The sequence below is a fragment of the Gymnoscopelus microlampas genome (assembly GCF_963454915.1).
Source record: "Gymnoscopelus microlampas genome assembly, chromosome: 18".
Taxonomy (NCBI): Eukaryota; Metazoa; Chordata; class Actinopteri; order Myctophiformes; family Myctophidae; genus Gymnoscopelus; species Gymnoscopelus microlampas.
In genome coordinates this window covers 30,183,525-30,205,733 of record NC_139955.1, presented here as the reverse complement: position 1 = coordinate 30,205,733, position 22,209 = coordinate 30,183,525, and the positions used below count along the sequence as shown (strand labels likewise).

Sequence of the window (22,209 nt, the reverse complement as noted above, 5' to 3'; positions counted from 1 at the left end):
GCGTTTTTTTGGGCTCCTTTCTAACGTGTAGTTGCTTAATTAGGCTTGCTTGTAGCAACTCATAATGTAACGGCTCATAATGTAATAATGTTTCATAATGTAATAAACTAAATAATACTAAGTAATACTAAACTAAGTAATCAAAGCTAATGTAATAATCAGCATGCAGCATGTAATACAATCAAGGCGCCCAGATGAAAAACACAAACGTTATGATTGAGGAAAGTTGGAAATCGGACAGATTTGACCGGAACACTGCAAGAGGGTTAACATGTAGATTCTCATTTTTACTATATATTTTACAAGATTTTCTGTGTAATTCCCTTGTCTGCCTTATGGATGCAGCATTTCTCCAGTATCTGAATGTTAAGCAAAACACAGGAGGTGACGTTGGCTGGCCACGCCCCCTTATTTTAAACAAATATGGCGGACAAAGCGACCAAAATCGCGATTGAACGCAAGGAAAGTAGTAACAATGAATTATCTTCTAAGAAACTGAAACGTGACTTGGACGTGGAAGACCACGGAGATGGAGTGGAATGTGGAGGAAATATCCTGTCTGGTTTCAAAACAACCCGAGTTTTGAGAGATTCTGCACGGGAGAAAACCATATTTGTCCATGGAAAGGTGATTCATTTAACTTAACTTACCATTACAGAATCAGTGAAGTCAAGTCAGGGTTTTATTTTATTGCTTTGTATTGCTAAAAGCATTTTAATCCGATCGGTGGTCATCTGCTCATAGAGTTATATTGTATCTGAGTGCAATACACCTCCAAACCGATAGGGTCGCGTAGTTTAAAGCATAATGGAGAAAATGGCCACAGATCGGATTCAAATGCTTTTTATTGAACATTACGGAAGATACGGGTACTTCTGAGGGCCCGTACATAATTGTAACATCCGTGGGCATGGGTTAAGCACTTTGTATTTGAAATCTGAACGTTGATGTAGATATACGGACCACAAAGGGAGAAAGTACAAACACTATTTTGGAGATCATCCATGACTGTTATATAATGTATCATGACAGTCATGTATCAGTATCAGGGCTATTGGACCAGAGCTAAGGACTGGTTAAGCTCCACTCATTTATCGATTTTAATTACCAGGCACAGTTGAAAAGCAATGGTAGACAATATCAGGGGGACTGAATAGTTTGATGTCAAATATTATATTTGACATCAAACATTGTTACAGCACTGTCTTCGATGCCTCCTACAGAACACCAAACTTTATTATTGCAACAGGTGTTTTGCAGCCAGTAGAAAGGATTCACACTCTGGAGGTTCTCAAAACAGTCCTGAAAAAATCTGTAAAGATCTTCTGTTGCAAATGTCTCATATTAAAAAAGAAAATCGTAATACTGTATTTATTAGAATGGCCTTATGGTTTTTATTTATGTCGGTCTGATGTATTGTAACTATATCAACATTTTAGATGGCATTTTAATCTGTAGAAGGGTGAGATGATGACACTGATTATGTGCATGACGTGATACCTTGGTGGGGAAACAAAGTGGGCCGATCGTTTGTGTCCCCATCTAGTAATATTAAAATGGCTGTGTAGATAGGTCTATTACTGTATATGAAACCCGTAAATAATAGCAGCGATTATACTTGTCTTACAAAACCAGCTTTTTGTATCCTTGTCCCCAGCTGGCAGACCAGGAGGCTGTGGTCATCGTGGAGAAGACTCCCATCACAGAGGACAGCTTGGCTGAGCTGTTCAGTGGTTCCAGGATGAAACTGGACATGAGAAATGATATTTACAGTACTTACCAGCTCCAGCCCCCTGCCCATCTCAATAGTATGGCCACATATACAAGTTGTTATGTAATGTTCTTATTTGGACTATGGCAATCCTGTTAAATTAAAGTATTAGAGGCAGACTGGCCGCATTTTGGGGGCCAATACAAATTTCACACATACGGTCTCCTTTACAGATAAGATCTGTAACGGAGACTGATTGTTTTCTATTTTAAACCAAAAAAAAAATCACCAGATGGACAATTTCTAAATTATTCATGTCTGCCCTAATTCATATAGGCTACTGTAATTACAAATGCACTGAGAATTCTATATTTGCCATTTAATTGAGAAATTTTAAAAAACGAACTCTCTCGGTCTGTATATGCAGTTTGCGGGTGTACGGCTCACAAAGATTCACAGTAATAAAGCAATAGCCAGCACGCCGAAGTCCTTCTGGTATGCACGGACAAACACAGCATACACGGACGCGTTTAGGCGTCAAGCCTTCCTCAGCGTGTATCAAAATCAATCAATCATACACGCTGAGGAAGGCTTGACGCCGAAACGCGTCCGTGTATGCTGTGTTTTCTGTGCATATGAATTAAAAGTACCAGAAGGACTTCTGAGTGCTGGCTATTGCTTTATTACTAGAAATTAAAACCACCCAGCCACAAAGACACAATGCTGGTATATTCCACCTAGTTTCTGTCTTGGTCTTTCGAATCTTCCAGCCACTGTAGATGGTGACTTGCCTCAATCAATCTAATTTATTCTAAATCCCCTCTTTGCCTGCGACAATGAAATTGAATGCTGGAATTCTGCCTCCACTAGATGTATAGTATCAAGTTTCAAGTTTATTATGTCCCAAACTGGGCAATTTATGTTACAGCAGATAGTAAGAAACTCCAACACACAGTAAACATACATACACAAGACCCACATAGACATAATCACAAGATCCAGATAATAATTGCTACTCATAGTGTGTTGTAGGTTGATTAGACTTATTTATTCGCACAATAACAAAACAGAACAAAGGTAACATTATTAAAACAACACAGAAATAAGTGCAGGTGAGAAAAGGAAAACCATAGAGCGCTTATAAAGGTTGTTCTCACCTAAAAATAATAAACAAGTAGTTAAATATAATAATCAAACGTAAGGCACGACAAACACAAATAAATCAGTTGCGACTGAGGCCTGTTGTTGACAGACCTGGGTTCCTTTTGTGTTGCAGAGATCAAGACAACAGTGGTGTGTCCAGCCACAGAAAAACATGTGAAGAAGTACCTGAGTCAGGAGATCTTTCTGGTGAAGGAGACCGAAGAGGACTACAAGAACATCACTCTGCCATACATACAACAGCAGAGTTTTAGTATTCAGGTCAGTGTTGACATAACGGTTGTTACTTTAAAACTTTAAAACCCTTCTGGGGTAATTTTAACGTCTGCTCAGACTTTTGTGTGCACCCCAGACAGTTTTTAATTTGCTTGATTCAATATTTAGATATTTGATGTTCATCTTATCAGGCTAAATGGGCTTATATAGGAGAGTGCATGTCTGATAAAATGAATGGCAAATATTAACAAACAAAACAATAACTAGTGTTAAAGCCATGAAACCCTAGGCTGTTTGTAGTTTGTTTTCCAATTCAAGTTTAAAACTATTAAAAACGTGGCAACACAGCTGCAGCACAATCAATAATGGTTGTTAGATTTAGGTGTAACAATGTCCAAGCATGGACAGTAGTATTCACACACCTAAAATCTAACGCACCCATTGTTAATTAAGGCCAGTTGCCGTTGTGTCGCTTACATCATGGTGTACTTTAAGGTCAGTCTTATGCATTCTACCATGTATTTATCCTGCTGTAGCTTATAACCTGAACTGGAAAACAAACTACAAAATCAACCTAGGGTTTCATCCCTGTATAAGTAATTATTTGGAACGTTTTGTCATTTATTTGCATCACTGTGTCCACCAGTGGGTGTTCAACATTCTGGAGAAGAAGGCAGAGGCTGATCGGATTGTTTATGAAGATCCAGACCCGCAGCTTGGCTTTGTGTTCCTACCCGACCTCAAGTGGGACCAGAAACAGGTTGGAGGGATAAGATCGATAGAACAACATGGTCACTTAAAGTGGTAGTTCACCCAAAAAAATACTTATTTTCTATCATATCATATTACTCACCCCATGAATTCAAAGAGAAAAAATCTCTTTGAATTTAAGGCTTCGTGGGGTGTGTAATTGATAGATTTTTTTTGGTGAACTACTCCTTTAAGCCCGCTATATTTCATCGTACAACAAATGGCAAAACATTGCGGACGCCAGGTTGAAAGTGGAAAACATTTACATTGTGTTCAGACAAGCGTAAATTCCAGTATAAATCTATAAGGTTTCATTTCAGCCATCACATTCTACACTGTAGAGCACTGACATAGCTCCTCTGTCCTCCTCTCCAGAACGATAACCTGTACCTGATTGCAATAGCTCATCAGAGAGGGATCAAGAGCCTCCGAGACCTGACCCCAGAGCATGTTCCCCTTCTCAAGAACATCCTTAAGAAGGGAGAGGTGAGACATTACTTTCCTTTTTAAAATGAGAGAGGGCAGTCTTCCTGCCGTTGTCTCTGTTTCTGTCATTTTGTTTAGCTGTCAGAATGTTTTTCCCCTTCTATATAAAAGTAATTTACTTTATGAATATTTTCCTTAATGGTCATCTAATGATTTGTGATTTCATTGTATACTCAATCATCGCACAACAGTGTCGATCGACAATGTAGATCGCTGGCTTCCTTTAAAACAGCCCTGAAAATTCACCTTTCAGGAGGCCAAAGGGGGGGGGGGTAGTACCACTTCTCCCTTAGACCGAAGACCGCCCCTTTCCTTTGACTCTCACCCCCCCCCCCCCCCCCCCCCCCATTGTTTTTCCGACTCTGTACATAGTGTTTTTCTGTATTTTATGATGATATTGAACTGTTTGGTGCTACTTTATATGTTTATGAATTGAATACTAAGGACCCCAATGGAAACAAGACTGCAAGGACATTTTTGGACGTACCTTTTAGACAAAGTGTTTGACTGTACTTGTGCCGTTTTTACATTTCTGCCTAATATAATATTCAATCAATCAAAGTCTCTTGCCAACAAGCGCTACTGTCATGTCACAGTTAAATTATGCAGATTATAATTATGTATATAATATGTGTAATTGATTCATTTGGACGGTGAAGTAACTGTTTCACTTGTGTTCCATTCTAGGAGACCATAATGCAGCGCTACGGGTTGCCAGCCTGCAAGCTGAGGGTGTACGTCCACTACCAGCCTTCATACTACCACCTCCATGTCCATTTCACCGCGCTGGCATATGACGCACCGGGTTGTGACGTGACCCGGGCTCACCTCATGCAGAATGTCATCCAGAACCTGCAGTTGTACCCACGGTATTACAAGACCCAGACCCTGGCCTTCACCGCGAAGGAAGATGACGGACTGCTCAGCAAGTTCAAAGAGGCCAGGAGGTTGTAGTGTTGTACAGGATAAGAATGTGCTCTATACCGTTTGTATTTCTATGGGTAGAATGTGGTGTTTTACTTTTTGTGTTTATGAATTGCTCTTTATTGTTTGATTGAAGTAAATATAGGTCTGTAGCGTCGTGTGACATCGCTCTATAATGCCTTTCTTTAATAATAAAGCTAAACTCATCTTTGACCATGGTAAAGTTAGACATAGTTACACACAATAAAACCGGTCCCGTTTTCTTTTTAATGGTTTTTAAGTTGAACAACCGACATTGCTACATCAAATGAATGGTTTATATTGCATTAGGTCTTAATCATAGGGGTCTTTTCAGACTTGAGGCTTGAAAAGTACAATGCTAGTTATCAAATTATACCGCTGGAGGGCGCTGTTGTATTGAACACGAGAATGCTGAAAAGGGTAGACCATATCAGGAATGCTGGCAAATAAGAACCTATAAAAAACATCAGATGGATTCTGCCTGTTTCAGTTAATTTCTTTCCATAAACAAAGGAAACGCAAACAAAGGAAATTGCATGTTGATCTCTGTTTATCATTGTTTTTAAGGATGGGCTACATTATGCACAAAGTTGTATCAATTTTCCAATAAAACTTTACACAACTATTTGCGGCCAAAATATTTGTATTTGCTTTGACAACATGCTTTTGGTCGTATTGGCATGAATATGTTTGGCTAAATTAGAATTTCTATTCAGTGCTGAAATTAATGCTTTAAAATGTCTTGAAATAATTTCCATCCTTGTTTTTGCACTTTGTTTCCATTGAATCAACAAATGCAATATCTCTCTTTAGCAGACATACAACAACATAAAAATTACTTTCTTAAAGACTTCTCTGGCAATTAGGCTACTTATCTGATCTGAGGTCAGTTGGGCGGCGCTACTAACTATATACAACTCGATCAAGGTGCGTTCGGGCAGTCCTAAAACTATGGAAACGAGAATCACAGGACGCCCCACCAGTGTGAAAGATCCAGTTCACCTAATTTTCTGTCCCAAAAAAAGAATTTCGATTTGGTGCCTGGAACAAGATAAGTTAAACAGATCATGCACTTTTTTGTTTAAGTAATAATGACTAGTTATACTATCAGTTAACACATGGAGTGGAGACACGTCAGTAGGCTTATCTGACCCCCATCCCATTATATATTTGTCAAACATGTTTCAGGAGTCTTTCACTGTGTGTGTATATGTATGATGAAGTAAGTGCCCCCCTTGCTCAGGAAACGCAAAAAAATATATACAGATTTGTATTTTAAATCATTCCCCAACAGTAGACAATTACAATTTACGAGCGTACAGGCGCACCAGAACGTTACATGGGAGAACAAGACGCCACGGACGGCCTGGAGAGACAAATAATGTAATGATTAGCCAGCAGCTCCACTATAGATACTAACATCACTGATGGCTTGGTTTCAGTCACTGAGGGATGACTTCACCCTGAGACCGTTTGAAATAGGTCTAGAGGAGCAGACCTGGTAAGTAGCTTCCACTGTTCTTTCCATATAGCGTTACTTAGTTAGAAGGAGTTCTCCTTAACGCTATGTTACTTTGGAGCCGTTGCCCGCACACCCCCGGTAGCGCAGGCTGCGCAGCCTGTCGTCTTTAGTAAAAATAAAAAATACTCTTTCGCTACTCACCAAAACAAAGACGGTTTTAAAATGTTGAAAGCCTACTTTCCTTAGTGGGAACACTCAGAGCCCCCCACCTCACGTCTAAAATACACTTTTTGGTCAGAAAATAAAATATTTCACTGGAAGGAAAAACATGTTGTAGGTACTCTACTGCGCCCTCTACATTTGTTTCTTCCATGACATATTTTATTTTCTGGCCAAAAAGTGTATTTTAGACGTGAGGTGGGGGGCTCCGAGTGTTCCCACTTAGGAAAGTAGGCTTTCAGCATCTTAAAACTGTCTTTGTTTTAGTGAGTAGCGAAAGTGTATTTTTTATCTTTATTAGAGACGAGAGGCTGCGCCACCGCGGGTGTGCGGGCAACGGCTCGGAAGTAACAGCGTTAAGGAGAAACGCTGTGGACCAGACTCAGAGCTAAGTGGTTCCCAAACTTTTTAGCTCGAGACTCACACTTTTTAGCTCGAGACTCACAAGAGAAATTCGACATTTGTCCGGGACCCAAACAATTGAAAATAGCAGATCTACAAGCTCGATGTGACGCGTTGTGAACTTGTAGATCGGCTATTTTCACTACTTCTATAAACATTAGTTTTAGAATCTATGGAATTTCTTAGATTTGTTGGTATTTATTTATGAAAAATGTCTGAATTTGTTTTTAATTCATTTTTGACTGTTGGGGGGTTGAAATTAGAAAATCTTTTGAAATAATTAAAAACAAAATGTAGGGGAAAGAAATAAAGGGGATATTTACTCGTGACCCATATAAAAATGGACCCGCGACCCACTGTTTGGGGAAAAGTATGCAATTAATCTCTGCGACATGTGACTTTGTTTTGAGCTGAATACCTGTAGATTGTAAGGAAACATGTGTGGACTTTGATTGATAATCAATAGTGTGTAGGCTACTATTGCTTTGCTTTGGTTTCATTGACCAGTGGTGGAAGAAGTACTCACATGTTTTACTTAAGTAAAAGTATCAATACTATAATGTAGAAATAATGTATAATGTAGAAATACAATTAAAAGTCTGGTATTCAAAATTTACTTGAGTAAAAGTTCAAAAGTATTGGCATCAAAATATACTTAAAGTAGGCTACCAAGTAAAAGTGCTCATTATTATGCAGAATGTCCCATTTCACCAAGTTTTCAAATGTATAAAAATCCTTTGCAAACAGCAGCTCACAACACGTCGCCACATGTTGTGAGCTTGTAGATCGGTTATTTTCAAATAGCCAAAGTTTAAATAGGGCTGAAGTGGTAATGTATGTTTTGTAAATCTGCAAAGTAACTAGTAACTAAAGTTTTCAAATAATTGTAAAAGTACAATATTTGTCTCTTGATATGTAGGGGAGTAGAAGTAAAAGTATTGGAATTTGGAAATACTCCGGTAAAGTAAAGATACCTCAAAATTGTACTTAAGTACAGTCCTGTGTACATGTACTTAGTTACTTTCCACCACTGCCGACAAGTCTAGAGAAAAAAAGGTCCTCTGTCTAGACCACGATTCTCATTGAACATCATGTTAAAGGTGATGCGAATGCATGAGTGGTTTTGACCAATATGATCCAACATTTGTTCATGTCTTGTAGGCAGTGTGTTATCATCATCCTCATTGATCTGGTCCCCCGCCCCCGGCTGAAGCCTTTTTATTGATTCCCATAAGCCCCATGCATCATAAACTTTGGAGAGCCCTGCCAGGTCCCCATGCACTCTCAAGCATGTTATCTTGTGTCAGAAATCAGAATTGATATAGATTTGGACTCAGAGTTGTCTATAATAGTGAGTAAATTTAGACTAGCCCATTTTCTATTATATATATATATATGTTATACTTTCATAGGCTGTGTGGGTGAAGTGAAGACATGATTATCTTTCCCCTGCGGGCATCCGTCTATCTGTCTTCCAAAAAGCTATGCATTCACAATTCTGTTATTCCCTGACACACACACACACACACACACACACACACACACACACACACACACACACACACACACACACACACACACACACACACACACACACACACACACACACACACACACACACACACACACACACATTGTGTATGAGCACAGTGTTGTTGGATAGAGAGTCAGGTCAAGGACGGCCCAGCTTAAGCGTCTGTCTTCCACTGTGAGGGAACCACTGTAATCCCCAGCACAGACACTGACTGACTGTTGACTCTGTGACGTTAGAATGATCTCAGAAGATAATTGTCTACTGTTGTCTACTCTATAGACTGTCTGAATATATATTTATTCATAGTTTTTGAATCCCCAGTTAACCTATGTCCCTGGCGGCCTATATTTCAACGGTAGTCCTGCAGTCATTCTTTGATGCAGTTGGAATTGTCATTGGATCAAGTGCCAATTTTGAGCACATTTTTGTTGTATAAACTGGTGGTTCTCAACCTTGTCAGGATCAGGGCCACCCAGCTGACCACTTAACACAGCAGCTGAAAGGCTCAAGCTGCCGTGTTAAGCGGTCAGATAGGTGGGCCGGTGCATTTTCAGAGGATGTTTATTTTAATGATCGATCAATCGTGTTCCCAAAGTCATTTTTCAATGTTGTAAATAAAAAATACCATGACCTTTTTTCAATTCTTCATTATTTTTTTCAATATATTAATATTATATTATCATTAAAATATTAGTGTTGTGGCAATTATTTAGGAGCCCACTTGCAATACTTCCTCACAGCCCACCAGTGGACCCCGGCCCACAGGTTGAGAACCACTGGCATAAACTTTGTTGCTTGACAACAAAGTGTTTATGATTCTCGTTCTGGATAAAGTGTTGTATGGCTAAAGTGTTGTATGGATAAAGTATTGTATGGATAAAGTGTTGTATGGATAAAGTGTTGTATGGCTAAAGTGTTGTATGGATAAAGTATTGTATGGCTAAAGTATTGTATGGATAAAGTGTTGTATGGATAAAGTGTTGTATGGCTAAAGTGTTGTATGGATAAAGTATTGTATGGCTAAAGTGTTGTATGGATAAAGTATTGCGCTTGGATATTGTTGACTGTATCCTCTCATCTTCATAGAGTAAATAAAAATGTACAGGATGCCTGCAGAGCCATGCCATACAAAGACTTGATCTCTCTTTCAAGTAGAGTACATAGGATTGACGGAGGACATCACACCTGATAATCTAATTGAAAGGGTGTTTGTGGGTGTGTCTGTGTGTATGTGAGTGTATGTGCATTTCTGAAAAGACGTATATATATATTCTTCGAGTTGACTTACAAGACAGAACCAAGTTTGTCCTGTAAAGTGTGTGTGTGTGTGTGTGTGTGTGTGTGTGTGTGTGTGTGTGTGTGTGTGTGTGTGTGTGTGTGTGTGTGTGTGTGTGTGTGTGTGTGTGTGTGTGTGTGTGTGTGTGTGTGACCTGTTGACCTGGAGCTTGACCTGGTCTGACTGTCAGTCAGCTGATCATAAAGCTGATTAGTTCACCTGTCGTTAAGGCAACAAACACAATACCACACATTCAGACAGACCGGCTCCCAGGAGTGTCAGAGAGAGGCAGTCAGGTAAATCACTTTATTAGAATCATTAGATGTCACTGTTGTGCCGTCGTCGTCGTGTGTGTGTGTGTGTGTGTGTGTGTGTGTGTGTGTGTGTGTGTGTGTGTGTGTGTGTGTGTGTGTGTGTGTGTGTCACGTAGCTATTGGAGAATGGAGGTACAGTATGCTCTCCTATGTGAATCCCAAACAACTGACCGACTGTACAGTACCCGACCAGCTTTATCTTGATGATGTGAATGATGAGTCAGTCTCGGCATGTAAAAAGAGATGCTTAATTTAGAATGCCCCGTACAACGTTGTCGCGCACTGAAAAGAACAGATCTACAAGCTCCCGCCAATGCATTGTGAGCTTGTAGATCAGTTATTTTTGGAGACACCAGAGTGTACCAAAGCATAAATCAGGCTTGAGAATAGCAGTGCTGCAATTAGCCTCTCTCTCACCCAAAGCTTCAGTTATAACATGGTACAATCCAGAGTGTTAACATAACTCTGACATTTCAGTTACATTAGTTCTCAGAATGTTGCTGTGTAGGACACTGTCATCATCGCTAGACACTTGGGTTCAATCAGTGGCTTCTCTCTCTCTCTCTCTCTCTCTCTCTCTCTCTCTCTCTCTCTCTCTGTCTCTCTCACACATGCACACAAACATGAGTGCACACCCTGGCTGTAGGTAAAAGTGATGTTGAAGAGAGCAGTTTTACTTTTTATTACCTTGTAAACTTTAGTAGCAGTAGAGGCGACTTGGAAAGGACATGTTGACAGACACAAGATGGCAGAAAGAGATGTACGTACAGTACGTAGGTACTGGCAGAGAGAGATAGAAAAGAGGGATACATTGAGATGGAATAAAGGAGAGAGAAAGAGTGGAGGAGGAGGAGGAGGAAAGAGGAGTGCATCTGTGCACTGAGGAGAAAAACTGTAGTTCTCCTTCAGCCCACAGGACTGTCATGTGTAAACTCTCTCTCTCTCTCTCTTTTTCTCTCTCTCTTTATCTTGCCCCCCCCCCCCCTCACATGCACAGGACCCAGTGTGGTGTGGTAGGCTTAGAGCAGGGGTATTATTACAGAGCTATTCACATTACAACATAGAAGTAGAGAGAGAGAGAGAGAGAGAGAGAGAGAGAGAGAGAGAGAGAGAGAGAGACACTCTGAAGATCACTTCCAGATGTTAGGTGGAATTCTGCACTCAAGTAGAGTGACTCCCCCCCTACTTTTTTTGAAGGTTGAGGGAACCAAAGCGTTGTGTTTTGTCCGTGTGTTGACTGAATTTGCTTACACACACACTTACATGGTGTGCGTCTTGTAGAAAACAAGTTCAAATTGCAAAGAAATAAATGAATAAAAGGCAGACAGAAAGAAGGTGAGATGCATTTCTTTCTGCACATTGAGAAACCGCAAATCAGAGAGCAAGAGAGAAAGAGAGTAGAGAATTATAAGGGAAGGGGGATGAAAAGAATAAGAGGAGAGAGAGAGAGAGAGAGAGAGAGATTGAGAGAAGGGAAAATAGGGCCTCTCGCTCGCCCAGAGATCTAACCACTAGAAATGAAGCTGCGTGATGGAAGCCATTGACTGACCATTATTAGTAGTTAGTTCCGTCATTTACACATAAAGGGATGGTTGGCTCTGTCCAATATTGCTTTGTTGTCCCACAGAGCGTCTTGGAGTACTTTATTAAGCAGATGATGATGACAATATTGTTATTATTATATTGATAGACCAAATGATGTCTGATTGCTTACAGTGTGTGGTCTGTCTGTCACAAGCTCTCATTTTCTTATGTCTCTCTTTGACTCTTTCCCTCCCTTTCTATCAGTCTCCCTGACATTTATTGCATTTAGTTTCCGTCATCCATGTTTATCTCTTCCTCTAACCACTCTCTCTCTCTTTTCTGCTCTCGCTACATCTACTGTAGCTGTCTCTATCTCCAAGCTTTCTGCCTCTCCATTTGCCTCTGTCTCTCCATCTGCCAATCCGTCTCTTCACATCTTCCTGTCTCACTCACTATACCCCCCGCCCCCCACCCCCCGTCTGTCTCCAGTTCCTTTCTCTATCTCTTTCCTCACTCTGTATCTGCCCCCCCCCTCTCTCTCTCTCTCTCTCTCTCTCTCTCTCTCTCTCTCTCTCTCTCTCTCTCTCTCTCTCTCTCTCTCTCTCTCTCTCTCTCTCTCTGTGTTTCAGTAGGGCCAGACTCAGGCTGTTTCAGGAAATACCAACATCATTTTTTTTCTTCTTTGGGGGGAAACTGACCGACATTCCTCTTGGTTCTATAAACAGAACAGTGTATGATTGATGAACGTATGCGCACGCATGCACATATGCGCACGCACGCACTCGCACACGCACTTATGCACATGACATGCACACTTTTGAAAATGGGAGGAATCATGTTCAATGAGTCTCTCTCTAATTGTTTGGAATTGAGAATAATTCCAATCACACGCACTAGAAGTGCGCGTGTTATTGTGCGTGTGATTGGAATGTCCATTGTCCAGGATTCTTAAAAAAAAGTTCTTGTTAATTTGGCAGTCGACAAACTAAACATTAACAGTCTAAATGCCCTACATTTGTTTTACAATCTGGGTCCTCTGAACCAGAATCCAGAACCACCGTGTCAGTCTTAGTTGTCTCCATGGATCTGAATAACACCTGGAGCACAATTATTGCCATCACGCAACATGAAAATAGCTAATTCCGTGCAGGTTCTATGGTGACTGCAGATGTACCATGTCATGGTTTATAGATTTTAAATATTGAGAGTCCAGTTTGTTGTGTTATCCTGGGCCCCCGGGCCTAGAATTCCAAGCAGCATGCCTACACAAGATAGAGAATGTCTCATTGGCGTAATATCCTCAACTGTTTTGTGTAGCACTACTGTCAGTGTGTGTGGCAACCGTGCACCAGTTGTGTAATTGGATTGGCCTGGTTTTACATGAGTTTGTGTTTCCGATTTTGTTTCCATACCTTTTTTTTAGCAGTTATGCATACATATAGTAGATAGTAATACAAATGAAAATCATTTGGGTGCAAAGCGATGACAAAGCACCACCATTAGGCCATTTGCACACAAGATATCTCAAGATATAATCGGCGGATTGCCAGGAAACTCGCGGAGCACATTCATGCTCCTGGGATGATTAACCCTGATAATTCTGGTGACCCCATGGCCTTTGCTCCATTACAGGGGAGTCAAACCGCCGGACTGTGGGATGATTTTAGCCTGGTAAACCCTCCCTCCGGAAATCTCATTTCCATTCGATGTCAGGAAGGAGTCTGGCATGATCGCCCATTCTGCAATATTGGCTGCGGGCTGGAGTTGGGCGGGAGTAATACCGTTGACTGACAACCCCTTCAGCCAATGATCGTTTTTCCCCTTCAGCCAATTGCAGTGGATTTTTACGACCTCCGTCACTAATATGACGCAGCGGGACTTTTGAGACGGCCCAGCCCAAAATAGGTTGCCTTATGCGGATACATGCGTGTCACAGCCCGCCCCTCCCGGTTCTCTGAATTTATATTTTTAAATAGGCTCTGTCATGATTAATTGACCACATATATGAAGTTAAACAACTAAATTCTATCCAAACGATATCTTAATAGTAAATTCCGTGCCTCAAAAAAGAAGTTTGAGACCGTTTTAAAAACAAAAGTAAGAAGTGAAGGCACTCGCAGAACAACAATGGCTGCCGTTCGTCTTTTTTCGGCGTCACTCAGGCTTGCACTCGGCTTCATTCGGGCTCACTCGAACTCGCCACCTGATTGGCCAACGTAAGCTGTCAATCACAGAACGATGAGCGACGACGCTGATAGGCGCGGTTAGGTCCTGATTTCGCTGGAAACCCCCCAATATTGCAGAATGGGCGTTCATGCCAGACTCCTTCCTGACATCGAATGGAAATGAGATTTCCGGAGGGAGGGTTTACCAGGCTAGGATGATTTGGGGAAACAATTACAATTGTGGTGTTGATGTGTCTTTGACCATCACCGAGGAGTTTGTGCATCTGGTGCTGAGATGTTATGCAACAAAAGCCTTAAAAAGTAAAATGTCATTGGTGAAGTAAGCAAAGCGTTAATTGTAATTTTAGTAGAGCCAAGACACCCTAACACTTTGACTTTTTTTTCTGAAAATAATATTGAGCACCGCCTACCCTGAAACACTGATATAAGTCAGCTGGTTGGGCAGAGGGCCTGTGCCCAAATGTTTCTTTTGGTGGATAATACAGTGTCAAGAGAACTCAACTCATGCGCTTAATGTTAGCATGCAAGGCAGTGCTTGGATTAAGTCGCTACTCACCAGTACTGTTCTTTGCCGATCCTTCTGACTTTTGAGTACTTAAAGTTAATTATCTCCACCAGGCTGAAGGCCGGGGACGGAGATAACATTTTTAGACTATGTGTCTCCATCTGTCCGGAGCTTTCTAGGCCCTTTCTAGTTATTTGTAAAATTCTATTTTATTTTTAGTTCCACTACTAAGAACATGGGGCTCTATGAGTTGGTTCTAACTTGGTTGGGTGTAAGGAGCAACACAGCCTCTAAGGGCCACTAGTGGGCCTCGTTTTGTGTGTGTGTGTGTGTGTGTGTGTGTGTGTGTGTGTGTGTGTGTGTGTGTGTGTGTGTGTGTGTGTGTGTGTGTGTGTGTGTGTGTGTGTGTGTGTGTGCCTCTAGTTGGGACAGTAGTACTGAAGGTGCAGGGGAAGACACTGCTTAGTGAATACATTTGGAGTGGTCGTGGTGGTAACAGTTTTTGGTATACTGCCTCGAGGCCTAGCTTTTCACAAAAGAAATGTAAACTCTCAGAAAATCATAATCCAGAATGCATCAGTGCTGTTGTATCCATAGACATATAAAGGTAGACGCCTCGCTTGGCTCTGAAGTGTATGTATGGCGGACGCACTTCCGCTTCTGGGGGGCAGCTGGAAATTTCCGTGTGCGTCACAGAAGGGGGCGTTCAGTAGGCCAATCAGACGCAGGTGGCGGCGGGACAACTAGATTCTGACAAGTCCTGGAAAGGACGCGCTGTGGTTGGCCAGTAGTCAACACGCTGTGATTGGCCAGTGCCCGTTCCCCCCGGAAATATGGTGGCCACCATACCAAGCATGTTGCTCCAATGAACTGCAGAGGCCAATGAGGTATCTAGGTTTCTATATCTGTGGTTGTATCACTTCATCCTTTTGTGTTGGCATTGAGTCTCGTGAAGACGGGAAGCAAACTCATATGCTCCTATTTCAATGTCAGGAGTATAACCTCTCTCACCTGGAACTCTCATGACACTGTATTTTGGATAGTCCCTGGTTCAATCTCCACAACAGCTACTTGCCCTTGAGCAAAACACTGAAGCCCTGCCGTCACTCATATTTTCACTCTGTCACTCTGGATAGAGGAAATCTGTGGTATTCCATTGATTAATTATTTTGACACTTGCTTTGGCGATGTAAACGTATGTTCTCTCATGCCAATAAAGCTCCCTTGAATTGAATTGGTATTCCACACTAGATCTTTCCCTTGGCTTTTCTGCTTTGATGAAGGGATTTGCAGAAGGTAAAGGAAATCAATCAAAGCCTGTGTGCCTTTAAATCGCTTGGCAACTAGAGTTTTTATTGTATTTATTTATTTTTACGTTAAGGTATATTGTTTTCAGCTCTTTATTTACAGTTTTTGTTCACTAATGATTTAGTGGTATTACACTAAATCATACAACTCCACAGGTAGTTTTTCCAGGTTGCAGATGGAGTGAATGTGGGTGGGAAATCTCAGCATCTTGGTTTCCCGGCATTAATCTCTGGTTAATAAAATCAATTTCACAATCCCAACATAATATCAAAGCTTATCCTACCGACTGACCACGTATGCGTGTGCGTGTGTGCGTGCGTGTGTGCGTGTGTGCGTGTGTGCGTGTGTGTGTGTGTGTGTGTGTGTGTGTGTGTGTGTGTGTGTGTGTGTGTGTGTGTGTGTGTGTGTGTGTGTGTGTGCGTGCGTGCGTGCGTGCGTGCGTGCGTGCGTGCGTGCGTGCGTGCGTGCGTGTGTGTCAGTCAGAGAGCATGTGGAGAGAGGGGGAGAGAGATTGTTCTGCTGAAATGGAGCTGCTGGACTCTGGAACTGATTCATACGCTATGTCTTTGTTTACACCATTGACTTTATATAAATGTTTACACTGGCATGCACACACACACACACACACACACACGCATACGCACACGCACACGCACGCATATGCGCACGCACACTGTTCTCTGGAGAGTTGGGCAACGTAGATGAGTTTCAGCATGTCTGAAGTGATAAATGAATCATACAGAAAGACACAACCAGTAACACACAGTCCCATACAGAGGCCAGTGACACCAGTTTTGGCATGTTGGGATTGAGAAATTGTTTCCAGGAAGATAAAGGTATATGAGTGACTACCTTGATGATCAATTGATTTGCGTAACGTAACACGGGCAGCAAGCACACCCATATCCGGCTACTAATATGATTTTTGGTCCACATCAGTGAGTGTAATGTAAAGTCATAGGGATTGTATTGGAGACCACTTCTCCTGCCAATGATGAGTGAACTAAACTAACTTCATTACACTTACCTGTACTTTGGGGTAATATGCACTTAGGGCTACTTTATTGTGTATGACCACATTGCTCGCTGAAAAATAACTGGTTTTGGGTGCGTGACACAGTCGTACAAAGTATAAATTAGGTATTTAGATAGATAGTATCTGTTGACACAGCATGTGTGTATGTTTCGACATACGTACATGTGTGTCTGTGGAAGGGAAACTCAGCTGGGATCAGCCCTTATGTGTCCACACACACACACACACACACACACACACACACACACACACACACACACACACACACACACACACACACACACACACACACACACACACACACACACACACACACACACACACACGTGCGGGCAGAGCATGCATGGACACAGGGGGCTGTAGTGGCTGAGATTAGTTAAGCCTACTACTACTTAATTGTGATTAGCTTCGACAGGCTGTCGCACAACTTCTAGGCTCCATACTGAGAGGGGCGAGAGAGAGAGGGAGAGAGACACAGTGTGTGAGTGAGTGAGAGAGAGAGAGCGAGAGAGAGCGAGAGAGAGAGAGAGAGAGAGAGAGAGAGTGAGAGAGGAGGTGGGAGGGTGAGAACTGCATCTGGCAGCGATTTCTTCACACTTGCCTCCTCCTATGGTCCCTCCTCTTTCTCCCTGTCCCACCCTCTTCAACATACTGTACCACCAGTGGCTTCAATGGCTTGGAGGAAAGTAGAGAGGCATGCGGCAGCCAGTCGGTCAGTCAGTCAGTCAATTATTCACAGTAGACAGTTCTAGAGTCCTTTGCTTTGCATCCAGCTGAGTTCTAATGTATGGGGCGTTCTCCCAGAATGTGGACGACTCTTGGGCTGCAATTCTCAACAAAGTTTAAGGCAAGGATAGGGAGTTAGTGAGTTAGTGTTTCCTTTTTTTCCTTTGTGTTAATCCTTTCTTGGCTTTTCTCCTTGGGATTGTGTGTATTTGAATGTGGAAGAAGGCTGGCTTCCTGTGCCTCCACTGCTGCTGAGGTTTACACAGGAGTTGTATGCAGGATTCTATCCTACACTGACAAAGGCTGCCAGAACAGTGAGCCGAGTGCCCAGTAATGGGCTGTAAGGTGTTCTGACAAGGTCTCAGTGGAAGCACTTTTAAGAGAGGAACGCAATACAGAACCCAAGGTTTTCGACGCACATTGTCAGGGTCCTGCTGTGTGAAACCACTTGAGGGACGCTGTGCAAGAGGATGCCTTGACTTAGAAGACAGAGGCGTCTTCTCTAAATAAAAATACAACAAAAAGAAAGGAAATTGTAGTGGCGTCTTTGCCCTTGTCTCAAAGGACACTACCACAAAGCGTTGCATTATAGAGCGTTTTCTACACAGTTGGATAGAGCAGGAGGGAGGACATCACCTTCTCTTGGAGTGCGAGAGGGGCACAAAGAATCAACAGAGGTTTGGATTTCCATAGGAGAAATCTCTGTCCTCCAGTAACAGCATGGCTGGGATCTACGGATGCTTCAAAGGCAGGAAGTAAGTCCATGTCCATGTGTTTGTTCCACAGTAAATTATTCAGCGTAAAATCAAGGGTAAATCTTTGCAATCATGAAATTATTATTGCATTATGTTTCCTTATTCTGCTTGTAAAACAGCCTGAGAGGTGATTTGTGATGATGACTACTAACTGAAGCCTCTATTGACTAAAGTAACTATACTATACTATACTATACTATGGTATATTGTGTGACTTTGGTCCTTGTACTGTAATTATGCACTTTGTGTTTTATCATGGAGTATCTAGCGGAGCTGTATCTGTAGAGTTGGATGCAATGATACCCTCTTTCTCCTGCTGTGTGTTTTATGTCTCAAGCCATTGCAACAATACAGGCGTTTGTGGCGCGCTCTGTTCATAAAGAGAGAGAAAGCCAAGAGAAATTTAAGAGTGAAGGGATAGTGTGAAAAATAGTGAAAGAGAGATGTTCGGAGAGACAGTCAGCTATTTGTTTTCTGAGTGGACTCAGAGACCAAGACTAACAGGGATCTATTCTTCTGTTAAACACACACAAGTGTGCGCACACACACACAGACTCACAGCCCATCCCTGTTACCCAAACGGCAAGGACATGGATGTTTTCTGTCAGCTGCATGATATACTGTGTGTGTGTGTGTGTGTGTGTGTGTGTGTGTGTGTGTGTGTGTGTGTGTGTGTGTGTGTGTGTGTGTGTGTGTGTGTGTGTGTGTGTGTGTGTGTGTGTGTGTGTGTGTGTGTGTGTGTGTGTGTGTGTTCCTGAAGTATAGGGGTCTTTGAACTTCCTCACAACACAATGCATGGTGAGGCCTTGCGAGCTTGTAGATCAGCTATATTCGGTGTGCGACATCAGCACGTAACAAAGTAACCCCCTCATGAAAAGTCTCCATCCCTGGGGCTATCACAATTTGTTGTGTAGACATCAACAGCTTTAAGTGAACGGAATAGACAAGTGGACACAGGAGGGTTCAAGCTTAACCGCAACATACTGACCCCCCTATCACACTGGATAAGAACCCAAATCCCTAAAATATAATATGTATGTAACTGTAATATAAAATGTAAGTACAGGTTTGGAAGTGATTGTATGGAGCATCTATTATTATTATTACGGGGCCAGAGCTCTGCTCTGGAACCGTATTGTTATTGGCAGTATTCTGTCACTTCTTCTTCTTCTTCTGCCACTTTTCGCAGTTCTGGCTGAACCGTGCAGTCGCTTTTTACGAAACTCGGCCATATGGTAGATGGTCATGAAAAACGATCAAAAAATAATTCTCACAATCTTTCGTCAAAAGGTGGCGCTATAGCACTCAATTGAAAATGCCAACTTTGAACAGGTACAACTCATGCCCTGTTTGACCTACAGCCATGAAACTTGGATACACATATGCGTCTCCTCATGCTGAACAACTTTCACCCTCTGACTTTTGACCTCTGACCTTTAGATCTCACACCATTTTGAATTATATGAAAAACAGTCATTGGCTCCTAACTTCTGCATTTTTTCACTTATGGAAAATCCGTTGGAAATTTTTGTAGGCAGAGGTCCAAAGTTCAAGTGTGAAACGTTTCGTGCAGATTGCTCAAAAATCCCAGGAGGAGATAGATTTTAACTATTACAGTTTTATGAAAATTATTCATCTGTGCCTAAAACATACATGCAGACTCACATTTCTTTGAAACTTTGCAGAAATGTACAGGGTCATTCCAAATATCACTGAAACCAATCTTACTCCAATTGGCCAAAAGGGGGCGCTATAGCAATTTTTTGAAAAGGCAGACTTTAAACAGGCATAAGTCATGCCTCGTTTGGCCGAAAGTCGTGAAACTTGCTTACACATGTGCCTTGACTCATGAGGAACACACGTATTGATTTGACCATTAAGCTCCGCCCTTAGATTTTCCGCAATTTTGAGCAGTTTGAAAAATATTTGTTTTTGCCAGTTCTGGCTTAACCGTGCATACGCTTTTTACGAAACTCGGCCATATGGTAGATGCTCATGAAAAACTACCAAGAAATAATTCTCACACTCATTCGTCAAAGGGTGGCGCTATAGCACTCAATTGAAAGTGCCAACTTTGAACAGGTACAACTCATGCCCTGTTTGACCTACAACCATGAAACTTCGATACACACATGCGTCTCTTCATGCCCGACAACTTTTGTGGTCTGACTTTTGACCTCTGACCTTTAGATCGCCCACCATTTTGAATTATATGTAAAACAGTCATTGGCTCCTAACTTCTGCATTTTTTCACTTATGGAAAAAACGTTGGAAATTTTTGTAGGCAGTGGTCCAAAGTTCAAGTGTTAAACGTTTTGTGCAGATTGCTCAAAAATCCCAGGAGGAGATAGATTTTAACTATTACAGTTTTATGAAAATTATTCATCTGTGCCTAAAACATACATGCAGACTCACATTTCTTTGAAACTTTGCAGAAATGTACAGGGTCATTCCAAATATCACTGAAACCAATCTCACTCCAATTGGCCAAAAGGGGGCGCTATGGCAATTTTTTGAAAAGGCAGACTTTAAACAGGCATAAGTCATGCCTCGTTTGGCCGAAAGTCGTGAAACTTGCTTACACATGTGCCTTGACTCATGAGGAACACACGTATCGATTTGACCATTAAGCTCCGCCCTTAGATTGTCCGCAATTTTGAGCAGTTTGAAAAACACTTAAACCCAGGATTTTTCAGCTATTTGCGTGAAACTGTATCATCTGTGTGATCTCCTTTTTCACAGTTACTTGTCTGTTGGGCCAATGGCGTCTCCCTTAAATGAATGCCTCACAACCTCAAGGTCGCCAGTTCAAGCCTCACTTGATGCAGACTTAATTTAAGTTGAATTGCAAACAACATGACTGTATCAATGAATACATGTGCAAATGGTAAAGATAACCTGAAATGCTTATTTGAGAGTACGTTTTTTCAACGTATGACATACTTTATCTGAAAATAGCTGATCTACAATCTCACAACTTTTCATGGTTTGTGAGCTTGTAGATCGGCTACTTTCACTAGTTTTGGTTCTGAGGAGATGTACAATTTCTTCATTGGTAAATGGTTTGTGAACGAGTGATCTTAGTGTTAGTGAAACAGGGGCTTGGTTCATGAAAGAAGGCAAGAGTTTATGATCTTCAACAGACAATATCAGCCTGGACAAAGCTATAGCACTATAGGTAGTGTTGCAGCCTATTAGTCTGAAGGTTGAGAGTTCGAATCCTGTTAATGGCAGTAGGTTGAGATGTCCAATCAAACCATTATGTTTCCATCTCTCTCTCTCATCAATCTATTGTTTCCATGTCACTCTCTCTCTCTTCAATCTATTCCGTTTCCATGTCTCTCTCTCTCTCTATTCACTGGCCCCGTATTATCGCTGCTTGCAGCTATATTTATTATTATTATTGGGAGGTTAATGAGTTATGCACGTTTAAGAAAACGTCAAGGGAAAAGTAGAAAATAGCAAGAAAACAAAAGAAAATAGAAAAAAATACAGACAGAACCGTTCGAAATACGCTGTGACAATATGCTCCGACCTGGTTTTGATGTCACAGAGTGCTCTGATATCAGTTAATTTATGAATGTCCAGAGTGGATACTTGTTTACTAACGTTGCCATTTTCATCTTTTAAAATTCATTCAAATGAATGTGTATTCATGGAATGCTATGTACAGTATAAACACAACCTGTTTTG

General features: G+C 41.6%; 2 protein-coding genes across 8 annotated transcripts in view; both read left to right on the top strand.

The window, feature by feature from the left end:
* Positions 1–423: 423 nt before the first annotated feature.
* On the top strand, positions 424–5,518 carry dcps (decapping enzyme, scavenger; the record flags this gene model as incomplete). The annotated part of the gene is made up of 6 exons (XM_084041751.1): positions 424–627; positions 1,658–1,808; positions 2,988–3,133; positions 3,735–3,848; positions 4,214–4,324; positions 5,012–5,518. The coding sequence occupies 6 exons, from the start codon at positions 424–426 to the stop codon at positions 5,276–5,278; spliced, it is 993 nt and encodes a 330-aa protein (XP_083897877.1). The 3' UTR covers positions 5,279–5,518.
* A 1,098-nt stretch (positions 5,519–6,616) lies between these two features.
* LOC311033851 (uncharacterized protein) overlaps positions 6,617–22,209 on the top strand; it is a 59,431-nt gene continuing 43,838 nt past the window's right edge. For 5 of the 7 annotated variants that reach the window (XM_084041543.1, XM_084041542.1, XM_084041540.1 and 2 more), the window contains exon 1: positions 6,617–6,770. In XM_084041543.1, the coding sequence (XP_083897669.1) occupies positions 6,697–6,770 (74 nt within the window). In that variant the 5' untranslated portion in view covers positions 6,617–6,696. Of the gene's footprint in view, positions 6,771–17,722; positions 18,517–22,209 lie in introns of those variants that run through there. The other 2 variants (XM_084041541.1, XM_084041539.1) reach the window with 1 other exon arrangement.